The sequence below is a fragment of the Lactuca saligna genome, chromosome 2 (genome assembly GCF_052625555.1).
Source record: "Lactuca saligna cultivar CGN05327 chromosome 2, ASM5262555v1, whole genome shotgun sequence".
NCBI classification, from domain to species: Eukaryota; Viridiplantae; Streptophyta; class Magnoliopsida; order Asterales; family Asteraceae; genus Lactuca; species Lactuca saligna.
In genome coordinates, this window is record NC_136418.1 from 190,323,498 (window position 1) to 190,349,576 (window position 26,079).

The 26,079-nt window shown below is 29.7% G+C and overlaps 1 protein-coding gene and 1 pseudogene across 1 annotated transcript; both read left to right on the forward strand.

Annotated features, from left to right (window-relative positions):
* The first annotated feature begins 11,668 nt into the window (after positions 1-11,668).
* On the forward strand, positions 11,669-12,160 carry LOC145030531 (F-box protein At5g46170 pseudogene; annotated as a pseudogene).
* A 9,966-nt stretch (positions 12,161-22,126) lies between these two features.
* LOC145028609 (S-type anion channel SLAH2-like) lies at positions 22,127-25,520 on the forward strand. Its single transcript, XM_078977302.1, has 5 exons — positions 22,127-22,325; positions 22,923-23,088; positions 23,223-23,711; positions 23,834-24,604; positions 24,971-25,520. Exons 2-5 carry the CDS (start codon positions 22,939-22,941, stop codon positions 25,379-25,381), a joined length of 1,821 nt encoding a protein of 606 aa, XP_078833428.1. The 5' UTR covers positions 22,127-22,325; positions 22,923-22,938; the 3' UTR covers positions 25,382-25,520.
* Positions 25,521-26,079: the final 559 nt, after the last annotated feature.

Consider the following 26,079-nt stretch of genomic DNA (forward strand, 5'->3'; position numbering starts at 1 on the left):
ATATATTGTATATATTTTGTCATATTTTATATATTTTGGAAGAATATATAAAGTGATAACATGCTTTTAACAATTCTTAGTTTTTTTTTTTTTTTTTTTTTTTTTTTTTGCATCTATTATAGAAATGACTGGAAAAATGTGTATATGCTTTTAACAATTCTTAGTGAAGTCGTGATAGGAATAACTTGAAGAATGCATAATAGATTGATTACACTTACATTTTAGGAATGTTTTATTTTTTAAGAACTTTATTCATTTTTGTTTATATATTCTTTTAGAATATGTATAATTATATTAAAATTTATAAGGCTTTTAGTTTGTAAAAATATATATGAATTTGTATTTAAGTTCAGATGTATAAAAATATATTAGAATGTTGTTATTTTTTAACCTCAGATTCAAGAATTTTGTTATTCTTCAATAATATTCTAATAAAATAAAATTTTAAAAGAACATCATTCTAACAAAAAAAAAATCTGACAGAATAAAATCAGTTATGTTTACAAATTACGTTTGAATTAAAATTGAATTAATTAAAAAAAACCAGATTTTTAAAATTAGGAAAATTATTTATCCTTAAAAATCCGAAAATTTCCTTTTATAAATGTGGTTAATTGTCCAAAATACCCTTTTGCTAAACTTTGTGTGATTATATGGTACATGTTATCCCATTGTAATATCATACACTCTCAAATCATTTTATTGATTAATTACATATGTGTATTATAACACATAATAATTAGTAAAAACAAAATAACTTAAGTCTCTCTCTTTATATATATATATATATATATATATATATATATATATATATATATATATATATATATATATATATATATATATATATATATATATATATATTTGAGGTTTTTTACGTAATCTAAACGGCCTAATGTTATTTCAAAGAAAATCAAAAGATGAAAGGTCATTTAGAAAATGAAGTTGAAGTTAATTCGATAAAACATACACACACACACATATATATATATATATATATATATATATATATATATATATATATATATATATATATATATATATATATATATATATATATATATATATATATATATATATATGTGATTTTTTGAATACCAATCATTTTACTTATTTTAAATAACTGAATAATAATTATTATTAAATTAAAGATAACAGAAAAACACCATCTAAATTAATTAAAATGATATTTTAGTCAATTAAGAACATTTGCAAATATACATGTCATCAAATGCACAAAATATGCATTACGAACTTTTACCTTCACAAATGGGCATTCATATTTAGTTTCTTTCAAATAAGGGGACGCCACAGATGACGTGAAAGTAAACTGCATATGGCTATAAGAGTATTGGGTATGGGCAACATCCATACCCACCCATAACGATACCACGTCACCTTCTTCTCCCCACAAATAGATCAGGGGATGGTGTTCAAGATGCATAATGATGTTGAGAGAGGAAGATGAGGGAAGAAAATGGAGTTGTAATCCGTCGTCGTTACAACAAGACTTACCTTAACGGGAGTCGCGGGTGGTGTTTCCGGCATTATATCGGCGTTTTGGGTGTGCCACATCAGCCTTAATGCGGTTGTAGCGACCCATACCAAATGATCTAAGCCTTTCGTGATTTCATATCCTAAAAAATAGGGCAAATTGATTTTTTTTTGAGTAAATTACTGAAATCGTCCCTATGGTTTAGTTAAAATTGCACGTTTGGTCTCTAACTTTTTTTTTTTTGCACTCGGATCGTCCCTATAGTTAGATTTTGTTGCGTTTTTCGTCCATGTGATTTGATTTTGTTGCGTTTTTCGTCCCTTACATACATAAAGTTAGGGACCAAACATGTAATTTTTACCAAACCATAGGGATGATTTCAGTAATATATTTTTTTTTTTTGGCCGTATATGGCTTCATTAACAATTTTAGTTATTTTAATAAATTTCTCAGAATTTATTTATAGTGTGAAAACGACAAACTTGTACCTTATAGTGCCATACCCAAAAGATTCGTTATTAACAATGCATATCGAGGTTAAAAAAAGTGACTTTCCCATTGCTCTTAAGAATGATAAAGTTAAACAAAAATATGGATCAATCAAGGGCAAATTGCATACCAAAACATATTTTCAAAATATTTATCTTTCAGATAGCAGACTTTAAAATCATTTTCTGAAAGTAACATTAGTGGTTTTTATTGATGTGTATTTTTTTTAGAATTACCTCCTTTCGAAAAAAAGATATAAAGGCATTCCTTGTCTTTAAGATTCTTCAAAAAATAAGACTTGTGTATCGCTCATATTTTCTAGCTTTTTAAAATTTGTTTTTCTTTTTTTGTCACTTGATTTAAGTAATCATAATAAAAGATTTAAAATATGATATCTAATATAATACTTTAAAATAAAAATCTGTTTTATATATATATATATATATATATATATATATATATATATATATATATATATATATATATATATATATATATATATATATATATATATATATATATATTAGGGAAGCGTAAAGGTTGTGCTAAGCACAGCTCAGGAAGAATATATAAGGAAACTTCCAGACCTGATGGAGCAAGTACATTGAAGGAAGATGAAGACACCGACTAAACATGATAAAATATACATAGTTATTTACATGTAATTACAAAAGTTCAGACGAAATAAAAATTAAAAATTTTAACCATATATCAAGGGATAATGACTTAGGAAGGTAATAACGTTTCCTGTTTTTCCATTTTAGGTCCCTAACATATTTTTTGTACGTATTACACCATTAAGGTTATTATAACCGTTTACAAATAGTCCTTTTAACAGGAAGAAACCGGTAAAAGGATTATTTATAAACGGTTATAACAACCTTAATGGTGTAATATACACAAAAAATACGTTGAGGACCTAATATGGACAAACGGGAAACGTTATTACCCTCCTAAGTCATTATCCCATGAAACTATAAACCCCTATAATAAATTTTTACTTTTTAAATAAGAAACTTGTAGGTCTTGGGGTTGGTAGTTTGGATGTTTTTAACATCGGCTTTCTTTATAAATGGAAGTGGCAGTTTCTTAATGACAATGGAGCTCTTCGAGTTAAAATTGTCAAATTTTGTCATGGGGAAGGTGGTGGTTTTGCGGACGATTTGAGAATAGGAATTGGAGGGGGTGTTTGGCAAAAGATCGTAGGATCCATTAATCACCTCCATGGGAATGGATGTATTCCTTTAATCCCTCGACGCCAATGAAAATTACATCCCCCCCGGATCCGATTATTCACTTACTCGAGCATCTTGATTATAGGTGTAACGACCCGTCTCTGGTATGTTGCTTTTATAGTATTTATTTTGAAGTTTGTAGAGGAACTCGGAGAGTCTATGTCCCGACTCGTCGAGTAGGGTCGCGATTTTGATCAGCTTATAGATCGGCGACTCGGCGAGTCTATATTCGGGACTCGGCGAGTCGGCTTGCCAGGTAGAAACCCTAAATCCCCGGGTTTGCACCCTATTTAAACCACCTTATCAGCCCCAAACTCGCCTCTTTCATCCCCAAAACGTTATCTAAGCAAACCTTAATCATCCCTTTGAGTTTTTGAGCATTCTTGGTGTAATTCTTGAAGTTTTGAAGAGAAGAAGAAGGCTAAATCCAAAGAAGAAGAAGAAGATCCAAGTCCTTGCACCCATCTCAGAGTACTTTGAGGTAATGATCAGTTTCTTCCCGTTTTGTTGATAGATTCCCCTTTTTAAGCATATTTAGCCCATTTTTTAGCTTGTTTATTGTAGAGAAATCATATTGGATGTATTAGCTTTCGAATCTAGCCATGTTTCAGTTCCAAAAACGTAGATCTATCAACTTTATGGATCCATTTCGCATGATAGCCTTAGATCTACTCTTCCAAGTGCCTTTCTAGCCTTTATACCCTTTTGTATGCTTTTGTACACGTAAAGTTGGGAACTTTACGTGGTTAACCAGCCTTAGGAGCTCAGATCTATATATTGTATGCAGTGGTTTTGAGCAGAATCGAGTTTTTAGAAGTTGCATGCATGAGACTCGGCGAGTCGTTCTTCGGACTCGGCGAGTCGAGTCGCGAGTCCCCGATTCTTCCCCTTTGAGTGATTCCGAGTGGGGACCAGTGAGTAGTGTATGGACTCAGTGAGTTAGAGGTTAGACTCAGCAATGGAGGGACTCGACGAGTTGTTCATACAACTCGGCGAGTCCAAGGCAATCTTCTTATGATTCAAGAACAACTCGTCGAGTTGTTCATACGACTCGGCGAGTCGGATGCAGATGGCCTGAGTGTTGATATAGAATGGGAACTCGTCGAGTGTATGCCATACTCGACGAGTAGCAGCGAGCTGGGTTGAGAAATGAGAGTAGGGACTCGGCGAGTTGGCGGCCCAACTCGGCGAGTCAGGTCAACTGTAAAGTTGACTTTGACCAGGAGAGTTGACTTTAGCCAGGGGTAAAAGAGTCATTTTACCCCAATACAATTATTAGTATTTGATTGAGTGTATTTTTGGAATTGTAGCCGGGGAGATACCAGAGCAGCAACAGATAGTTCCCGGAGCCACACACTCAGCAGCTAGATCACGAGGTGAGTTTCCTTTCAGTAGGAACGGGTCTAAGGCCACAATGCCGACCCTTTTAGCTAGTAGTAGTTTCCGGACTTCGGTCCGATGCAGATTTTAGTATGTTTGATGCCTTCGTGGCTCAAACAGAATTTCTGTGTTATGTGTTTCGGGTTACAGCCCGATATAGTATGCTATATATGTGCCCATGTTAGTTGATATGCTGATGTGATGCTATGATCAGTAGTTCCGGATTTATGTCCGATGCAGTCAGTTCCGGACTTCGGTCCGCTTCAGTTAGTTCTGGAATTTGGTCCGATGCAGGAGGCAGGGCCTCAGTAGTTCCGGATTTCGATCCGATGCAGAGGGCAAGGCCCTGGTTAGTTCCGGACTTTGGTCCGATGCAGTTTCTGGACTTCGGTCAGATGCAGTGGGCAAGGCCCAGTATGTGTTTATATGTATTGTATGGTATGTGGTCGTTTGGGGGGGAGCTCACTAAGCTTCGTGCTTACAGTTTCAGTTTTGGTTTCAGGTACTTCCGCAAGCAAAGGGAAGAGTTCGGGTTGATGGCATCGCACACACCACAACTTCAGCTGTCCTGGGAGTTGTTTTGGTTTTTCATAGATGTGATTGATACAGTCTTGATACAGTTTACTCATAAAACTTTGCTATTGTTTTTGGGATATTGACGTATGAGTTTTACTTTATGATATTATCATGGTGATTTTAGTGATTATTAGACAAAATTTTTTAGGTCGTATTTTGGGATGTTACAATAGGCCAAAGCAAAGAGCCTCCGAACCGCTCCTTAAGAGGAATATTGAAGCACCAAACATCCTTCTAGAACCTCGTTTGAGTCTCATCCCCCACCACTCTATACATGTAATTAGAAGGAATACAACCATTCTCATGGAGGTGATTAATGGATCCTACGATCTTTTGCCAAACACCCCCTCCAATTCCTATTCTCAAATCGTCCGCAAAACCACCACCTTCCCCATGACAAAATTTGACAATTTTAACTCGAAGAGCTCCATTGTGATTAAGAAACTGCCACTTCCATTTATAAAGAAAGCCGAGGTTAAAAACATCCAAACTACCAACCCCAAGACCTACAAGTTTCTTATTTAAAAAGTAAAAATTTATTATAGGGGTTTATAGTTTCATGGGATAATGACTTAGGAGGGTAATAACGTTTCCCGTTTGTCCATATTAGGTCCTCAACGTATTTTTTGTGTATATTACACCATTAAGGTTGTTATAACCGTTTATAAATAATCCTTTTACCGGTTTCTTCCTGTTAAAAGGACTATTTGTAAACGGTTATAATAACCTTAATGGTGTAATACGTACAAAAAATATGTTAGGGACCTAAAATGGAAAAACAGGAAACGTTATTACCCTCCTAAGTCATTATCCCATATATCAAAAAAGAGCTAAAGTATTGTACTGATCCAACATTGAACCACAAGAAGTTTTCAATAAAACCCACGCTTTCAAGCCAATCTAGGATTAGAAAACCTGAACTGACAACATTGCCCATTACGTGCATCAACTAATCTTGTGCAAACCATTTCAGTATTTCTTGATAAAACAATAAGGATCATATATGTATCTTTAACGACTTGAAACATTTACATAAAAATATAACACAACGCAATATGTGTGCCTAATGATGTTGAATGACTCTTATACTTCAATCAGCAAGAAGTGGTGCAGACACTTCTGATCAAGCACACCGGATTAATGCTCCTTTCAGTGGAAGGTATTCTCATGGTGAGCTCTCCTTGCCATGAACAGTATTGTGCCACTCTGTGTCGGTGTGTGAGCGAGAAAAAGAGAAGTTATACCAGCTGGTTGGAGGGAGGAAATAATGGTGAAACATATATAGTTCTATAAAATTCGATTTGTTATGTTGAGTTTTTTAACCTTCATCACTCTCTCCCATGTTGATGTTTCCATCACCCACTATGTTATACAAAGAAAAAAAATACACATAACATTTCACAAAAAAAGGGGGTTGTTTTAGTTTTTTTTTTTTTTTTTTTTTTTTTTTTTTTAATCATTCGAAGGTTGTTTCTTCTTGCATTTTAGGAATGTCCAATAAAAAATGTAACCAATTACTCATCTTTCTAATTACTGAAGTCCAAGCAGGATGAATAATCAAAATTTGCAGATTCCCACGTTCACACATTGATAATTTTAAATCTTAAGTTTCAAAAAATGCAAGAACTAAACTTCACAATAATATAAAGAAATTGTTAGAATCCACACTGAAAATTGAATCATATTGGTCAAGGACAATCCATACAAAATCCAGATTGCAAACCTCACATGTCGACACCATTTGTGATGGTTTTAAGTTCATACGTTTCACATAAGAAGCCAAATGTAGCTTACTATTTTTGTTCCTTTACCTAGTATCCGGCTATTAACTTCTTTATCCTTGAGATCACAAAACGCAACCATAAGAATCTAATAATGAGTTTAACTATATGCCACTAAAAAACCGCAACAACAAAAAGAGAGGAATACATGTTATGTTTAAAAGAAAGTACAGAGACCCTTAGATCAAAGCCTACATCTAAATGATTAAAGTGCACATTTTTAAAGTTGAGGTTGAAGAAGGGATAGATGAAGAGTTAGAGATGGTCAATGCTAATAGAATAGATTTTTGGTTTAGGGTTCTTGAGAGCATAATTGAACACAAACAAACAAAAGATTTCGTTCTTAATAAATGAAATCCAATAAACCGCATATGATAGATTAAATCGAATAAATCTATTACAAAATGAAGCCCTAATTTTGAGATGAACAAAAAGAAGAAAGACATAGTTGGTTGACCGTTAGTAATTGAAGAGAATAATATGAAAAAGAAAATCTAAAGTATGCCAACCCAAAACAACCAATATCAAGAAATCACTTACCAACACTAAACAATCATATGCATCGTTGGCTTATACTCTACAATAGAGGAGGTGGACCTGCTCACCTGTAGAAACCCAAAAGCTCTTATTAAAATCTTAACGAGAATCAACTCAAGTATTCAAACGCTGATGACCTTACATAATGTATTTGATCCATAACTTTTGCAAATAGTCATCCACTGTTCACCAGGCTTTGAGAAACAGCAACGGAAGGCGGAAAGGGCAATTGTGGGAAGAACAAAAAAACACAGATGAACTGAGTAAATGAAGTGGTGAGGGGAAATAGAGACATGGAGACAAAAGAGAGAAGGTTGACATTACCATCGCTAGAAGCAATTGCAATATCTCTATTTTATTTGGGAAATGGAGGACAGATCAAACTTTGAGTCGTTTGTGTAAGCGATGGAATGGGTATACAACGATGATGTAGTGACGGAGCAGAAAGAAGTAACCACTTGAAGTAGGTGGTGAACATCTTAGATCGACGGTTGCTTATATAGAGAGGGAGGTGATTGTAAATTGTAATGGTGGATGTAAGAAAAAATGTGAATTTGGTAGAGAGAAGATTGAAGGGCCTCTAGGGGAAGGAAGTGGTGGTAGGGGGAATATAACCTGGAAAAACAAGGCAGTAATTGAGGATAGATGTCATAAATTTATCTCTTTAAGCTAATGACTCGAAGAAAAAAAAAAGACAGACATTTAAAAAAAAGGCAAATGATAATATATATAATAACAGCCCAAACAAAGCAAGTTGCTAAGTTTGGAATAAAACGGTACATGAGGTGTTTTGAAGTAATAAAACAGAGAAAAAAACAAAAAGAAGAAGTTTTTTTTTAAAAAAAATGAGTAATATTCCGATCCACTATATCACATAGAACCTGTTGATTAAAGAAAATATGAAAAACAATGAAAATAGAAAGGATTTGGACCTTGGGGTTTGGAGTGAAAATCCTCTCATAAAAATGCCACAAAAAAATCTCTTATCTTATGTGAAATCGAGAAAGTGGAATGCTGATTTGGAGCTTAAAATGATCCTCAAAAATCCATATAAAATCAACAAAAATCAACTAAAAATCCACAAAATTCTCAAGAGCCACCTTTCTCAAATTTTAAAGCATGGGGTTTACATATATATATATATATATATATATATATATATATATATATATATATATATATATATATATATATATATATATATATATATATATAGAGAGAGAGAGAGAGAGAGAGATGCTACCTTTAAATCTTCCTATTCTATCATTATCATTATATACTTATAAAAGAAACATTTTTTCTTTCACCACATTCATTTGAAACTCTCATCATTTTTCTTTTCACCATATTCATTTGAAACTCCCATGACTTTTCAATTTCTTTCTAATAATAATTCATTATCATACACACTTATAAAGCTAACATTTTTTCTTGAATCTCATGCATTTGAAACGAGAGCTGATCTGTACACAACAATTTTTCTCCATACATAATAATTGATGCTTTAAAATGTTGTATTGTACAACTATATAATGCATGAATTGTTGTGTATGACAAAAAACTGTTGTGTATGACAAAAAACTGTTGTGTACGAATCACTTCCCATTTGAAACCCTCTTTTTTAACATCCTCAAACCACATTCATTTGTAACCCTCTTTTTTAACTAATGCAAATCAAAAGTTTTCTTAATTATGATTTAACACTCAAAAGTTTTATAACTTATATTATGTTTAATGTTATTTAGTGAAAAGTTTACTACAAAAAGGTCAATCTTTTGGGAAGATATGCATACAAATTATGTACAAATTTCAGAAAAAAAAAATTTAAAGTTTTTGTGTTGGGTTGAGGTCTTATATATATATATATATATATATATATATATATATATATATATATATATATATATATATATATATGGAGAGAGAGAGAGAGAGAAAGAGATGGAAAATATAACATATGTATGAGTTTTAATTAATTATCTTTTTGAAACGGTACAGTTATAAAATATATTTAAAATATTTAATTAAATATTTTCAATATCACCCTATATAACATATGATCAATATATTAACGATTAAACCACAATACATAACGACTATATATATATATTTATATATATATATATATATATATATATATATATATATATAATAATAATAATAATAATAATAATAATAATAATAATAATAAAAGAAGTCAAAACACTTAAACCAAAATTCATTTAAAAATCTAATATTTAAAATGCTTTTTAATAATGATTGTAAAATTTTCAACATGTGTTACTTAATTAATGGATTAATAAAAATATTAATGTTTTGAGACTCATAACTCTTAAATTTATATTATTTAATTTGTTAGTTAACTAAAATATTTTTTCCAACATAAAGATAACATTTTTATGTTTGGTTACTCATATTTGTTTATGTAATTAGAAAACAAGGTGTACAAAGAATGACTACTGTAATTTCACATAGAAATCGATACCACTAGAGAGGTATGTTATCTTTAACCGGTGGTAAGAGATCCAGATATCATTTTCAATTATTTATATTAATGCTTAGTAATATCTATTTTATATTCTTATTTACCATAATTTTTTCGGTACATATTAAGGAAGAGAATTCTCGGCGTACCAACATAAAGTAAAACTTACACCTTGCAAAATATGTAATTAAAATTAAATATCATATTTACTAATCGACTTATTTTTAAACTCCTGATGACATTTATGTATAATTATATATTTCGTATGACTTCATTCTTAATTTCAATGTTTAATATTTGAAAGTTCATATATGAAACCTTGGATGTTTTGGTGTAATATAAATAGTGTAATACAAAGTTTATTAGTTCAATATTGTTTATTAATAGCTCATTCAAAACAACTTATTTCTTATTTTATCCAAAAAAATATTATCGGACATAAGAAAAGTAAATTATATTAATGTTATACAAAAACTTATAATATATATTGGATCTTATAAAAGTAAAAATGTAAAATTTATAAGGTATGAGCTATATTAGAGAGTATCAAAATATAAGTTGATGGATTTTTATGTTATTTGATTCGATTAATACCCAAAACATGACTAAAAACATAAATTTCAACATATTTCTATTTTTTTCCATAATTATTTTAACCAATTAAATGAATTCTTGCGCAACGCGCGAGGTTACGCCAAATATACTTATAAATGAAGCATTTTTCCTTTCACCACATTCTTTTGAAACTCTCATGCACTTTTTCTTTCAGCATATTAATTTGAAACTCTCATGACTTTTCAATTTCTTTCTAATAATAATTATAATTTGGTTAATTAGGTTAAATAAATATCAAACCTAAAGTGTAATCATATATAAACTAAATTTTAATATTAAAATAATATTTTCAGTTCTACTTATAAAGTTATGTTTTTTAACTTTTAACATATAATATTTAACTTATTAGTTTTAATATATTGTTGGATATAAACCATTATCATTTAAAGATACAATTTAGAAACAATTTATATAAAATACATAAATTATTAATTTAAATATAACATTACAAGGTCAACTTAAATATAAAATTTGAGTTTAAAACAACCTAAAGAATATTTTGTAAATAGTTAAAAGATATATATATCTTAGTGTCTTTCTAATAATTTTTATAAGTTGGATAATAAGGTTAAATAAATATCAAACCTAAACTATACTTATAAATAAACTAAAGACAAAACTTCAAAAATTGTCCTTGTGGTTTTCAAAAATATCAAGTTTAATCCTTAAGTTCAAAAAACCTCACGGATCGTCCCTGTGGTTTCAAAACTTTTAACAAATGATCCTTTTCGTTAATTCCGTTAGCTTTTAGCCGTTAAGTGAAGGGAATTTCGATCATTTCATTACTACAGGGACCATTTATGAAGTTTTGCCTCATTTAAAAAAAAGAAAAATATATGTAATTATTTAATATGAAGGGGGCCCACCCACTTCTCTCTCTCTCTCTCTCTCTCTCTCTCTCCCTCTCTCTCTCTTTTTCTCTCTTTCTCTTCTTTTCTATTCAATGCGCCTTACACTTTGCCACCATCACCAGATCCTCCCTCACAGTTTCATTCCAATCCTCTATACTTTCGATTCTTCAAATCCCAGATCCCTTTTCCTTTTCCTTCTTAATTCGTCTTGTTAGCTAGCTATGATGTCTTCTCTACGCCCAAATCTCACCACCAAAATCTACCCCTACACGGAGGAGGGACCCCTCGACCTTTTCGACCATCTTCCGGACTCTCTCCTTCTCTTGGTCTTCAGCAAGATCGGTGATGCCAAGGCTTTAGGTCGTTGTTGCGTTGTTTCCAAGCGATTTCATACCCTTGTTTGTCATGTCGAAAATGTTGTTGTTCGTGTCGACTGTGTTATCTCCGACGATGATGCCACCTCCGCCTCTGGTGCCTCAGATAAATCTCGTGGACCCTTTTCCAGTCTTGTTCGTCTTGTCTTTGGTGGAATCGTTAAGCCCATCCAAGCACTTGGAAACTTTTTGGGTCCCAAGAGATCTTCATCCTCCTTATATGTCGGTAACAATGTTGATGCTGATGATGATCTTGAACATGGAGGTGGAGTTACGAACCATTCTCCCACTCAAGTTCTCAAAAACTTCGAACAGATTCGTTTCCTTAAAATCGAGTTGTAGATTAAGGAGGATGAAGAATATCATTGTTTTTTGATGAAATATCATTGTTTTTTGTTAATATATATGTATATATATATATATATATATATATATATATATATATATATATATATATATATATATGATCTTGTGGTTTTACAGTGGTGGTTCGTGTTGTAGATTTAGGATTTGGATTCCGATTTCACGATGATCAGTGTAATGAATTCCGTGAACACTTCCATTAATGAAGTCGGCAAATGCTTGGATTTCTTCGATGGATTGTAGTTATGGAAATGCACACACATTTGCTTTCAATGGAAATCAGGAAGGGGGAGAGGACGAAGAGAGAGAGAGAGAGAGAGAGAGAGAGAGAGAGAGAGAGAAAGGACCCCTTGCATATTAAATTTTATTTATTTATTATTTATTTAAAAAAAAGGAATACAAAACCTCATAAATGGTCCCTGAGGAGTGAAATGACAAAAATACCCATGACTTAACGGCTAAATGGTAATGGAGTTAACTGGAAGGACCAAATGTTAAAAGTTTTGAAACCAAAGGGACGATCCGTGAGGTTTTTTGAACTTAGGGATTAAACTTGATATTTTTGAAAACCACAGGGACCATTTTTGAAGTTTTGTCTAAACTAAATTTTAATTTTAAAATAATATATTTACTTCAATTTATAAAGTTATGTCTTTAACTTTTAACATATTGTACTAAAGTTTTTAGATTTAATATGTTATTACTTATTATATGTAAACTATTATCAATATAAAGCTATAATTTTTGATACAGTTTAAACAAAATACTTAAATTGTTAACTCAAATATAATATTACAATGTCCACTTAAATATAAATTTAAGTTCCACTTAAAAAACCAAAGAATATTATTTAAATAAATAAAAGTGATAAGTTATAGTGATAAATGCAAAAACTAAATTATAATACCAATTTAACTAAAATATTTTCTAAATATATTTTTATAATTGTTAAAAGTTTTCAAACAAGTAGCTTAAAATAACTTACAATAACAATATTTAAAAATAACTCTATATAAATTATTATATTTTTACGTTAAAAATCAAAAAAAAAAAAAAAAATCTTTGATTTTTCAAAATAATTATAGTGATAAAAATTAAAACATTAAGCAAATAAATTTTTAAAAAATTAATTAACAATAACAACTATAAATAATATTAAACCATATATTATATTTAATTTTATTAATGTGTAACTTACGGGAAGATATCATTCAAAAAATTGAGATTTTGAAGTTATCATATATATATATATATATATATATATATATATATATATATATATATGATATCATATAATTCAAAATAATTAATATATTATATCAATTTATTTTACAAATTATTATATAAAATTTAACAACAACTTTATTGTTATATATATATATATATATATATATATATATATATATATATATAAAGACTTCAACTGTATAGATGTTTCTGTGCATTACAATATCAACTTAAATATAAATTTCATTTCCACTAAAAAATCCAAATAATATTTTTTAAATAGTTAAAAGTGATAAATTGTGGTGAAAAATGGAAAAAACTAAATTTTAATCTCAATTTAACTAAACTATTTGCCAAAGATATTCTTATAACTGTTAAAATGTTTCAAATAAGTAGCTTAAATAACTTACAATAAAATTAGGTTAAAAATAATTCTATATAAATGATTATATTGTTACATTTAAAATCAAAAAATAATGTTTGATGATTTAAATAATTATAATGATATAAATTAAACATTAAGCAAATAAATTTTAAATAATTAATTGACAACAACAAAAACTATAAATAATATTAAACCACATATTATATTTAATTTTATTCATATGTAACTCGTAGGTAGAAGTCATTCAAACGATTGAAATTATGAAGTTATAATAAATGTATATATTATAATATAATTCAAAATAATCAATACATTATATAAATTTAGTGTACAATTATTATATCAAATTTAACAAAAATGTTATTATTATATTTAAAAAATACATATATTTGTAAAGTATTAAACGATATAGGTATTTCTGCGCAACGAGTGAGCATTCGCCTAGTATACCAATAAAGGAAACATTTTTTCTTTTACCATATTCATTTGAAACTCCCATTTTTTTTTTATTTCACCACATTTATTTGAAACTCTTATGACTTTTCAATTTATTTCTAATCATAATTATAATTTGGTTAATTAAATTTCAATATTAAAATAATATCTTTACATCTACTTATAATTTTTTTTTTTAACTTTTAACATATTATACTTAATTTATTAGTTTTAATATATGGTTTGATGTAAATCATTATCATTTTAAATATACAATTTTGGAACAAAAATTTGTATAAAATACTTAAATTATTAATTTAAATATAACATTAAGGGTCAACTTAAATTATAAATTTTAATTTAACGTAAACAACCCAAAGAATATTTAACAAATAGTTAAAAATGATAAATTGTAGTGTCTTTCTAATAATGATTATAAGTTGGTTAATAAGGTTAAATAAATATCAAATCTAACGTGTAATCATAAATAAACAAAATTTCAATTTTAAAATAATATTGTTACTTATAAATATAAAGTTATGTCTTTAACGTTTAATATATTATTTCTAATAATATTATAAATAAGTTACATAATTTTATTATTTCTAATAATATTATAAATAAGTTACATAATTTTATATAAATATAAAAAAGCATCTACCTAAACTTAAAATTATAACTGTTTGAAAAATCACTTTGATTCAAAAACACGAAATATATATAAACCGGATTTCACAAGAAAAAAAAAATATGTAGTTTGGTATATTTAGTTGAATCGGTCCGAGTTTAATCTATTTTTGACCATAAAAGAAGCATTTTCCTTTCACTACATACATTTGAAACTCCCATGATTTTTCAAATTGTTTCCAATGATATTTTTTAAAAGTTACATAATTTTATATAAATATAAAAAAAAACATCTACCTAAACATAAAATTATAATTGTTTAAAAATTCGATTTGATCAAAAACACGAAGTATATTCACATATTATATTTTATAAATAAATTCTTTTTATAATGAACTTTTGAATCTTGAAAATACACATAAACAAACTTTCTATATTAAGTACCTAACTGAATTTATGATTTTAGAATTAAACAAAAAGTTGGGGGTATTCTTTTGTGAGATTGTCTTTATTAACAAGAAAGTGTGTTTTATTACAATGTTTATATGTATATAATGTTTAGAATTGAACAAAAAGTTGATTTTAGAATTTATGATTTTAGAATTGAACAAAATGGAACTATTGAACAATAAAGAAAGGGTAAACAAGAGAAATGTGTTTTACTAAATAAGTTGAATAATGCTTTATTAACAAGAAAGTGTGTTTTATTTCAATGTCTTCATCCCACATCGATGATGAGAGTAAACAAGAGAACGTTTCATCTTCTATAAATAGGAAAGGTTGTGAAATGTTTCAAAGGGAGCAAACTATGAGAACTTCGTTATGCCTACCTTTTTAGGTTGTTGAAGGTATTCTTTGGTGAGATTGTCTTTATTGGCAACTAACCATTTAAGTTTTAGAATCCCGAAAATGGTTTTGAACAAGATATTTTTAGGTTCAAACAGAGTTTCAGTTGAAAAACCGTTATGCAGCTTGGTATATTGAGTTGCATCGATATGTGTTTGATCAATTTGGACCGATAAAGGAAGCATTTTCCTTTCAGCACATACATTTGAAACTCCCGTGATTTTTCAAATTGTTTCTAATAATATTATACATAATTTACCTAAACAAAAAATTATAATTGTTTGAAAAATAAATTTGATTCAAAAACACAAAATATATACAAACCGGGTTTCAATAGAAAAAACGTTATGTAGTTTGGTATACTAAGCTGAATCGATCCGAGTTTGATCAATTTGGACCGATAAATAAAACATTTTCCTTTTACCACATACATTTGAAACTCTCATTCTTATTCAAATTGTTTAAAATAATATTATAAGTTACATAATGTTATATAAATATAAAAAAAAAAAAAAATCTACTTAAATATAATATTATAATTGTTTGGAAAATCACTTTGATTCCAAAGCACAGAATATATACTCGATTATATTTTATAAATGAATTCATTTTATAATGACATTTTGAATAATGAAAATACATATAAACAAACTTTGTATATTAAGTAGCTAACTGAATTTATGATTTTAGGATTTATCAAAAAGTTAATCAATAAAAAACTTAATTTTTTATAACAATTTATGAAATAACTGAAAAATGGAACTATTGAACAATAAGTTTTCTGGATAAAGTTTTATTTTTATTATTTAATATTTAATTTAACAAAATGGAATTATTGACAAATAAAGAAATGAGTTTAATTAAAATATCTTCATCCCACATTGATCGTGAGAGTAAACAAGAGAATATATTCTCCTCTATAAATAGGAAAGGTTGTGAAATACTTTAAAGGGACTAAGCCATGAGATCTTCCTTTCATCTAACTTTGTAGGATGTTGAGCGTATTCTTTGGTGAGATTGTCTTTGTCAATAAGTGACCAATTAAATTTCAGAATTTCGAAAATGATTTTGGACCGTATCTTTTAGATTTGGATCAAGTTTAATAAGGATCCGAGTGTCTTCTAGCTGAGTTAGGCAAACTCGCTTCCATTGGAGGTCGAGTTTAAGTAACATGCCGAGTATTTGGTTGTGTTAGCCAAGTTTTACAACCATGTATGTAATACAATTTAAAGTTTCAACCTTATAAAAGACGTCACTATTTTCATATGTTCTACATAATTATGGTAATATTTATGATACGAAACATTTTTTTTTACTATTTAAGATAAAAAAAATTGTTTCTATTATCATATGTTGTACAGAATGATAAAATTTAAGATAGATAAAAAGATGTCTCTATTATCGTATTTACTATTTAAGATAAAAAAATTGTTTCTATCATCATGTTGTACAAAATGATAAAATTTAAGATAGATAAAAAGATGTCTCTATTATCGTATTTTCTGCATAATGATAATATTTAATATAAACATTTTAATTTAATATGAAATTACTATTTAATAGATAACAATAACGATTTATTTATTTTTAAAAATTAATTTTTTTCTATTCTAATCATATAATTTTGTATATGCAAACCAACTTCAAGTTCCAACCTTATATCTTATAATATAGTTCAGCATAATAACAATACTAAAAATCATTTTTTATGAAATTATTATTTAATTGTTAACAACAATGGTTTAACTATTTTTAATATAAAATATATTTTTTTATATCACACGCAACACGCGGACATTCTCCCAGTTTATTTAAAATTCACATGCATTTTTTCTTTCACCACATTCATTTGAAACTCCCATGACTTTTCAATTTCTTTGTAATAAAAATTATAAGTTGATTAATGAGGTTAAATAAATATCATATCTAAAGTGTAATCATATATAAACTTAATTTCAATATTAAAATAATATATTTACTTCTACGTATAAAGTTATGTTTTTTTAAGTTTTAGATATTATACTTAATTTATTAGTTTTAATATATTGTTGGATGTAAACCATTACATTTTAAAGACACAATAATTTGTATAAAATATTTAAATTATTAATTAATATTATAGGATCAACTTAAATATAAACTTTAGTTTAACTTAAACAAACGCAAAGAATATTTTATACATAGTTAAAAGTGATTAATTGTAGTGTCTTTCTAATAATGATTATAAGTTGGTTAATACGGTTAAATAAATATCAAACCTAAAGTGTAATAATAAATATACTAAATTTCAATTTTAAAATAATATATTTACTTCTGCTTATAAACTCATGTCTTTAACTTTTAACATATTATACTTATTTTATTAGATTTAATATGTTATTGTATGTAAATCATTAACAGTTTAAAGTTACAATTTTTGAACAGTTTGGACAAAATACTTAAATTGTTAATTTAAATATAATATTACAATATCAACTTAAATATAAACTTCAGTTTCACTTGAAAAACCAAAGAATACTTTGTAAATACTTTATAATCGTTAAAAATAAGTAGTTTAAAATAATTTACAATAAAAATAATTAAAAATAAACCGATATAAATGATTATATTGTTACCTGTAAAATATAAAAATAATGTTTCATGTTTTAAATAATTATAATGATAAAAATTAAAACATTAAGCAAATAAATTTTAAAAAGGTAATTAACAATAACAACTATAAATAACATTAAATCATATATTATATTTAACTTTATTTATGTGTAACTCACGGATAGAAGTCACAAACGATTGAGATTATACAGTTATAATATATATATATATATATATATATATATATATATATATATATATATATATATAATTCAAAATAATCAATATATTATATCAATTTAGTATACGAATTATTATATCAAATTTAACAAAAACATTATTGCTATATTTAAAAAAAAACATATATTTGTAAATACTTCAACTATATAGGAATTTATGCGCAACGCGCGGGTATTCACGTAGTTTTGTTTATAAAATGGGTTAATAACCTCAATAATCCAACATCTTTAATATGGAAAAATCATATACTAATAATCAATTTGGAATATTTTTATTTACCGTTGAACTCAATTATTTTTTAAAACAATAATATAAACAAGTTAGGTTATCTTAAATACTTTTTTTGAGAATAATATTTGGTATTTGGCATACTTAACTATTTTTAAATAATAATATTTCATTTTATCTTTTATTTTATTTAACATTTAAAGCTTTTTTTTAAAGCTTTGTTATTTTGACTAATTATTTTTTTATCATTTTAATTCCTAATATCATATTTTAAATCCATAAATGATTATATGATATGTACGAAAATATATAGGAGATGACCGATAAACAACTTGTCTATCATCAACTGTTGTTCAGCGGGATAAATAGATAAGAGACTTTAAATTTAATAATCTTTATTTAAATTTCATGTATATATAATGTTCTAATTTCATTTGTTGTAATTTATTGTTTTGATTTAAAGCTCTTTTCAAATTCCTTCAAATTTTATAAAATTTTAAATATCCATGTTTTGAAAACCGGACCGGACCGGCCGGTTCGACCGGTTCAACCGGGAACCGGTCCCGGATCCGGTTCATAAAGGTCAAAAAATCGGTATTTGTTTGAACCGGTAAAAACCGGTCCGGTTGAACCGGTCAAAACCGGTGTAACACCCGGATTTCCAAGTATCTTTTATGTTTATGATTTTGGTGTTCTGAGAGGGGACTCGGCGAGTTGGAGCTCAGACTCGCCGAGTAGGATCGCGGATCTGGTTGCGGGATCGCGCCTGGACTCGGTGAGTTCAGGATATGGACTCGGCGAGTCCGCGCTGTGTAATGAAACCCAAATTTCTCGGGTTTGGGACCTATTTAAAGGGCCTTATGGCCGTCATTTTGTACTCACCAGTCCCTTGAGTGAAACCCTAATCGAGTGTGAGCGTTTGGAGCAAAGTAGGAGGCCATTATTGATCTTGGAGGTGTCATTTTTGCAAGGAAAGGGAGAACCAGCTAAGGGAAAGCAAGTGGAACCATTTTCTGAGAGTTTGGAGTTCAGAGCATCACTATTGTGGTAATAATTTCGAGTTATCCTTCTCCATGATGATGTTTATTTTGATTTAGGGTTTGTTGAACCCTCTTGTGGCTAGATCTAGTGCTTCCTTGGTCCCTTAAGTGATTTAAACCATAGATCTGGACCGTTGGAGGTCCAGAGTGTCCCTTTGCCCAAGCTTTTTGGGAATCAATGGAGGTTTTGGATTGGAATCCTTATGCCTTAAGTCAAAATGCTATTTATGAGGCATGGGGTGTGTTATGGACACCAAGCTAGGGGCTTTACGTGATGAATCAGTCTAGGAAGGCCAGATCTATAAATTATGGAAGCAGATCTCACCTTAGAAGCAAGTTGGAGTGGTTGCATGGCATGGACTCGCCGAGTCCGATGAACAGACTCGGCGAGTAGTTTGAAGATTGCCTTGAGTTCGCTCAGTGAGTGGTCCAGTCGAGCCATAGGTTGACTCAGTGAGTCAGGGTGAGTTAAAGAGGGTCGACAGGTGGATTGAGTCGAACTGGGACTCGCCGAGTTGTTCTTGAGACTCGGCGAGTTGAGTCGGGGTGGCCCCGCGATTCTTCCAGGTGGAACTCGTCGAGTCAGGGGGAGTACTCGACGTGTAGGAAGGGAATCCTAGAGAGTTGGTGAAAATGTCTAGACTCGCCGAGTTCGGTCAAAGTTGACCGTTGACCGTTGACCGGAGTTGACCTGTGTTGACTTCTTAGGGATAGTCAACCTTAGAGATATAAAGTGTTAATCGGAGACATATGATATTATAGGAGGATTAGAGCTCAGAGGATCGAGCACAAGGGATTTCCAGGATTCGTGAGATACCGAGATACGCGAGGTGAGTCTTCTCACTATACTTTACCTTGAGTAGGTAACCAGAGTCATGTGATAGAGTATTTGTATGCTATGTATGTTATGTGTTGTACTGCATTATTTCTATGTGATTTATGTGGTGCATGTTTATCAGAGTTAGAACCTGAGGGTTCACAGAGTTTGGGTGCACGGACCCACAGAGTTATAGCCTCGAGTGGCTAATATGTGTTATATGTGGTATTTTGGGGAACTCACTAAGCTTTGTGCTTACAGTGTTTGATGTTGTTGTTTCAGGTACTAGTGACGACCGCGGGAAGGCGCCGGCTTGATCCGTACACACACGGAGTTTATACATTTGTGATCTTGGGATTTTGTATTGACTTGAGTTGGATAATTAATATGGTTGTTTTATGAATATTAATTGAATTATGTTTTACGAAAATTAATTTTTTTTTTTTTTTTGAAATTCACGGTGTTACACCGGAAATTTTTAAAAAATATTTTTTTTTCATTTTTTGTATTTTTTATATAATTAAATATAATTATGATATCATCCGGTTTTTCCGGTTTTTTAGACCGGTTGGACCACTTGAACCATCGAACCAGTAAAACGATCAGTTCGGTCTCCGATCCGGTTTGCAAAACCTTATTAAATATGTTTTAAATTAATAAACCATACCGTGAGTTTTTAATAAAGGTTACATTAAATTGATCTCTTAGAATAAAATAAGCAGCACGTTTTTTGAAAATTATTTTTATAGGTTATTTAATTAGATTCTTTGTTTTATTCTAGAGTAAATTACACGAATGGTCGGTGTGGAGTAATTTGAGTATTTGGTCCCTAACGTATTTTTTTAACTTAGAGTGTTCCTATTGTTTGTTTTTGTCATACGTTTGGTCCTTACTATTTGTTTTTGTTACGTGTTTGATCCATATCTTACCTAAAAAGGCTATTATTTAAATAGCGAAAAATAAAAGAGTATGTAAGGTAAGGTGAGAGAGATGAGGTTGATGGTGTGTTTATTTAAATAAATTAAAAAATCAATGGCAAAATAGTATTTTTAGGTAAGACATAGACCAAACGCGTAACAAAAACAAACAATATGAACCTTACGAGTTAAAAAAATAAGTTAGGGATCAAATTTACCCCATACCATGTTAAAAAACTGCTAAAATCAACTAACTTTTAAAATTTAACTGTAAGTAAAACATGTTAAAAAACTGCTAAAATTATTCAAATACATATAAGATATAACATTCCAAAAAATATATATCAAATATAAACAAACAATTATAGTAAATAATAAAAGAATCAGGTTTTCCGGTCGTCTTCGCAACTTGGCACTATGCGATAAATAAAATAAGTTTTATAAATGGTAAATAAAAGATATTTTAAAGTATATTTTTATATTTGGGAATTTGGGATGTATACTTTTAACTCTTAAAAAACAATATATTTGGTAGACTACAGACAGTGAGTGCTATATAAACAGCTTCGCATTTGAGATGGGGAAAGTGTGCTCTTTCATTTCTTTCTGGTTCTGTCTCTTCCTCTTACTCTTACTCTGTCTCTTCCTCTTCCTCCTTTCTTTCTTATTTCTTAAAGGTACAACTCAATGATGCATGTCTTACTACCCCAAAAGTACAAGTTTTTCTTCTTTTTCTGCATCTACAGTGTATAAGCTTCACACACTTGGCAGTTCTAGAAGTCCCCAGCAGGTATTGTAAATAATTTCGTTTACGAGATTTATTCTGATTACCATTTTTAATACATTTTAAGTGACACTATATTTGAACACTACAACTTTTTTTTTTTTTTTTTGGGATATACAATTTAGTTACCTCTATATTTATAATTTGATGGGACTAAACTAAAAATTTGTTAACTTCAACCGATAGCCAGAAACTAGTAGTTCAAATAACTTTTAGTTTTCTGAACTTTTAAGTTGTTTTTTGATTTAAAGGTTTTTTTTTTTAATAATTAATTACAAATAATAACAACATATTTTCATTACATTATTATTTAACATAACATCTTTTTTAATTATATAATGATAAAATTATGCCGCTTAGACGCTAATGAAATAGCATTTCATGTTAAACAATTCAAAAGATTATATATATATATATATATATATATATATATATATATATATATATATATATATATATATATATATATATATATATATATATATATATATATATATATATATATATATGAGAATATTTACATTTCATTGATTTTATTTTAATGACTTAAATTTTAAAATTAGTGGTTGTTAATTTGTTATTATTATTTTGTTTAATTTACAGCAACAAGTTGAATGTAATGGCACACACCAAGAAGATTAGTGGAGAGTCAAAACAGTATTCCCCTGAAATGCTTCTTCCATCACTGATCAGATCTGCAGATGCCAACCATATTTTGAATTTTGATCGTGATCTTTTCAACCAAAATGCCTCAAATTCTCATTTTATGGTATATTTTTAACATAAAATTTTTAGAACAATCGGTGAAGATTATAATTTAATTTAGTAATATAAAAATTGTTGACCGGCTAACTCAAATATTTTTACTATAAAAATCTGTACTTAAGGTTGTAATTTTGGCAGGAGCCCAATGGAAACGAGATTGATAGCCCGGATGACATTTCGAATCAACAAAGAAAACAATCTGTTTCGGTTAGCATTCCACCTTCGCCAATCGATACCAAAAGAGTTTTGTTTAAAGAGGAACATGAAGCAACCGGAATCCATAGCCCGAAAAATCCAGACATCATGTCTAACACCCATGAGCTTAAATTTAATCCACAGTCCGTCGTGACAGACACGACGGGCTATGGAATTGATGAGACGGGGCGGAGGAAATCCCCGGACCGTTTCATCCTCCCAGTGAAGAACACTAGGATGGATGGGTTGAAGGACAACAGATACAACTCATTCAAAACATGGTCGGGTCGACTTGAGAGACAACTTTCCACTTTACGTGGAAAATCATGTAACGATCTAGAGATAAACCCTCCCCAAAACCTTCAAGGGGAGAGTTTATCTGTAGACAGATACTTCGATGCTTTAGAAGGACCGGAGTTGGAGACTCTTAGGGTATACTCAAATCCTTTCTGTTCAATACAAAATAATTTGAAATAATTTTATATAAATAAACGTGGATCTTGATTTTATTTTATTACAAATCGGTATTTAAAAATATAATTTCTGTTTAACAGCCTTCTGAAGAAATAATGCTCCCCGAAGATAAAAAATGGCCGTTTCTTCTTCGTTACCCGATCTCATCATTTGGTATATGTCTCGGTGTTAGTAGCCAAGCGGTAATGTGGAAGCATTTAGCCTCAACCGCTTCGACACATTTCCTTCATATAAGCCTTAGAGTAAACTACACTCTATGGTGCATATCAATCCTTCTTTTCGCAGTTGTGGCCTCAACATACCTTCTAAAAGTGATCTTTTACTTTGAAGCCGTTCGAAGAGAATACTACCACCCAATTAGAGTTAACTTCTTTTTTGCCCCGTGGATCGCGTTACTCTTTTTGTCTATTGGAGTTCCCGATAGTATTACTACAAAGTTGCCTCACTCTTTATGGTACATGTTAATGACACCGATTTTATGTCTAGAGCTCAAGATTTATGGGCAATGGATGTCCGGCGGGCAACGGCGGTTGTCCAAGGTGGCGAACCCGTCCAACCACTTATCGGTGGTTGGGAACTTTGTCGGAGCTCTTTTGGGGGCATCAATGGGACTAAAGGAAGGCCCGATTTTCTTCTTTGCGGTTGGGTTGGCTCATTATACAGTTTTGTTTGTGACATTGTATCAAAGACTTCCAACTAACGAAACCCTCCCGAAAGAGCTTCATCCTGTTTTCTTTCTATTTGTTGCCGCTCCAAGTGTTGCCTCGATGGCTTGGGCCAAAATCAATGGATCGTTTGATTATGGGTCGCGTATCGCATACTTCATTGCCTTGTTTCTCTATTTTTCACTGGTAAGTTCAAATTATCATTATTTGATTAAATTTATAGCCCTACAAAAGGAGTCCAATGGTTGGGAAGTGGAACCCTATAAAGGCTTCTCATTTTCAAATCTCGGACTCATTTGACGGTTGGTGTTTTGCGATTTATCTATCACGTGATAGTCGTTGGACATGTGCATCGTGGGACCACCAACAATATGGACATATGCTTTACCCTTTTTTATTCAATTAAATTTGTAAATTTTATATGTGGAGTTTGCAAATTTCACCAGTCCCATCTCCAACCCTAACACAAAATGCATACAAATTATAAATTTTAACCTTAATTTTTGTTTTCCAAGTATGGTTAGAGTTGCTCTAATATGTATATATTTGTAGGCGGTTCGTGTAAATTTCTTTAGGGGGTTCCGGTTCTCATTGGCGTGGTGGGCTTACACATTCCCAATGACTGGAGCTGCAATCGCCACAATTAGATACTCAAGTGAGGTCTCGAACATAGTAACCAAGTCGTTATCAGTAACCCTGTCAACAGCTGCTACGGTTACAGTGACAGGGCTACTGATAACAACAATTGTTCACGCTTTTGTGCTACGAGACCTTTTCCCGAACGACATTGGGATTGCAATTAGTGACCGGAAACCCAAAACACAACGGAAATGGTTTCACCGGGGCACATGTGGCTCAGTCAAAGATGTTGAAGACCCCTTTAAATCCATGAGCTCCAACGATGAAAAGGTTGAGGAGGATCCGGTGGCATTTTCAGGATTAAATGTTAACCGATATCAATAAGAGTAATGTAACTGATACACACGGTTTGAGTGATTAGTCAAAGGAGGAACTTAGTTTAGAAAAGTTCCAATGAACTTGGATGTATATAGTATTGGCTTTACAAAATATAAAATATAAGCATGTTGTTGTTTTGTTGAAATTTATTTGTTCGAACGTTTCATTTTACTATTTCTTTTATCATAAATGAAAAGGTAAAGTGCAAAAAACAACTACAAATTTATAGTTATGCTTTTATCAACAAACTAGTTTATCATCCGTGGAAACCACGGTTATAAAATTAATTAAACTTTAATAGTTAAAATTTAAAATTATTAATAACTTATTTTAAATAAACTATTAATTAAGATGTATTTTAGTTATATAAAATTATAATCATTGATCAAAATAAATATATAAAATTATATCACTTTATAATTTGTATTAATTTTATTTTAATTTTTATTCTAATGTTGTTGATTTAATGTAATTAGAATGAGAAATTTAAAATTTGAAATTTGAAATGGAGAATCAATATGTTGACAAATGGTATGCATTAATTATAATATATAATAAGATGAACATGGCAAAAAAAAATGCATTAATTATGAGGTTTAATATGGTGACACATATCAAAAAGAGATTAAAAACTACTCTTTTATTAGAATAGGTATATGTGACATGTTTTATCACATTGACGTATCATTTATAATGGATACCAT

Excerpts from the sequence above, each read along its gene's own strand:
- LOC145028609 (XM_078977302.1), top strand. The coding sequence starts at position 22,939 with ATGGCACACACCAAGAAGATTAGTGGAGAGTCAAAACAGTATTCCCCT. Across the intron at positions 23,712-23,833 it reads CGGAGTTGGAGACTCTTAGG|CCTTCTGAAGAAATAATGCT; the intron begins GTATACTCAAAT and ends TCTGTTTAACAG. Across the intron at positions 24,605-24,970 it reads TGTTTCTCTATTTTTCACTG|GCGGTTCGTGTAAATTTCTT; the intron begins GTAAGTTCAAAT and ends ATATATTTGTAG.